The sequence below is a fragment of the Nematolebias whitei genome, chromosome 21, assembly GCF_014905685.2.
Source record: "Nematolebias whitei isolate Nwh7 chromosome 21, NemWhi1, whole genome shotgun sequence".
In the NCBI taxonomy this organism is placed as follows: domain Eukaryota; kingdom Metazoa; phylum Chordata; class Actinopteri; order Cyprinodontiformes; family Rivulidae; genus Nematolebias; species Nematolebias whitei.
In genome coordinates, this window is record NC_056518.1 from 7,284,705 (window position 1) to 7,286,391 (window position 1,687).

Below are 1,687 nucleotides of genomic sequence, written 5' to 3' on the forward strand. Positions count from 1 at the left end.
CAGTTTGATCAAAATCCTCCAGTTTAAAATCCTCACTGCTCAGATGAATCCTCCTCAAAGATACTTCCTCCTCTTCCTCACATCTTGTTCTTTGGGAAACCTTGAAAATGAAAACAGGAGATTTGTGTCTACACAAAAACATTGTACAAAGGAGGTCAATCTTATTTTCTATTTCCTATATTCTTCCTAGTTTTTTTAATATATATATCCTAGAACTTAAACAAAACTCCAGTTTTGATGCATATCTGTTGATAATGAACCAAAGCTACTGAAATTGTGAGTATGCTTGTTAGAAAAATATTCCAGTCATCAGATCTCAGTTAGCTTCATTGCAGCTGAACACCGGTGTTACACTGAACATCACATCAGCTGGTGGACATAAATACAGTACAGTAATATTCCATTCTCAAAATACTAACAATAATATGTTCATCTTACTTGTGAAAAGTTATCACCCGAGACCTGTTGTCAACAGTCCGTTGATTTGAACAGAAATAAGCTAAGAAAGTGCTGAAACATCTTCTGCTTTAACCAAATAAGGACGACCGCTCCAAGATGGCGGCCAAAATTCCTGCGCCGCAGCACCAATGAGGGATCTAGTGTTTATATCTATGGGTCTAAGTAAATACAAACTAAGGTTTTCAATTTAAGACATTTTGTTGGTATATACTGTTAAGATTCATTGCAGTTGTATTTTTTAAAATCCTTTCATCGAAATAAAATATTTACATGCATAAAATATCAACTGCTTATCAATAAGTAGTCAAATAAGCTTATAATACTCTGATATAATAAAAATGTTGCATGTACAGTGTAAATAAAAATAAAAGGCTTCAGTGTTTAATGAATGTGGCAAAAATTAAATTTGTAATTTTTATTAAGCTTTTCTCTTTGGTGTATAAAGTGTAAAGTGTCTTACAACAAATGTGAGAAAAAAAACACAATTTTTGAAGACTAAAATAATTTATTATCTCCTTAAAATATATCTGAATAGATTTTACACATGTTGATTGTAAAAACATTCCCTTGTCATTAAGTAAATATTATGCTAAATTGGTAGTTCAGCAGTATTAAAACATTCTTTTCCTTAAAGATTTGGTTTTCTTTGTACAAAATATGCAGATTACATTCATTTTTATGCATAACTGGGTGAGCTGGGAAACAAAGGCTGCGCACAATAATTGCTTCCCAGTTTCTTAGCCCAAGTTTATATTTCCTGCAAACAAAGTTATTAGCAGAATGATGGTGAACCCAGTAAGCAGCCCTACATTCTGGATCAGAAAGAAAATGATCTTGTTGGAAGTTTTCTTCTGTTCTCTTGCAATGTTGTCCATTTCTGGAAACTGAAACAAAAAATGACAAACACTGACATTAATGAAACATTTCCAGATTGTGTTTATCAGTAAATTATTTCTATGTTAAATACACACGTAACCCAATGGGAGCCAAAACTGGTGACATGACATGATTGTTAATGTGTTGAGCCCACGTGCACTCAGACACGGGAGACTCTAAGGTCAAAATAAAATATTTCTATTTATTTAAACAAAACAAAAGCAGACAAGGCAGCAAAAACGTAGTTGGTGGGATGGAACAAAATAGGAACTGATTCGAGGTGGTGATATTTTTTAGGTCAGGCAGTGTATATATATATATATATATATATATATATATATATATATATATA

The 1,687-nt window shown here is 32.2% G+C and overlaps 1 protein-coding gene across 1 annotated transcript in view; it reads right to left on the reverse strand.

The window, feature by feature from the left end:
* Nucleotides 1-1,196: 1,196 nt before the first annotated feature.
* Nucleotides 1,197-1,687, reverse strand: part of slc39a8 (solute carrier family 39 member 8) — a 36,955-nt gene continuing 36,464 nt past the window's right edge. Inside the window, exon 8 of the mRNA XM_037695287.1 lies at nucleotides 1,197-1,343. Within this exon, the coding sequence (XP_037551215.1) occupies nucleotides 1,197-1,343 (147 nt within the window). The remainder of the gene's footprint in view (nucleotides 1,344-1,687) is intronic.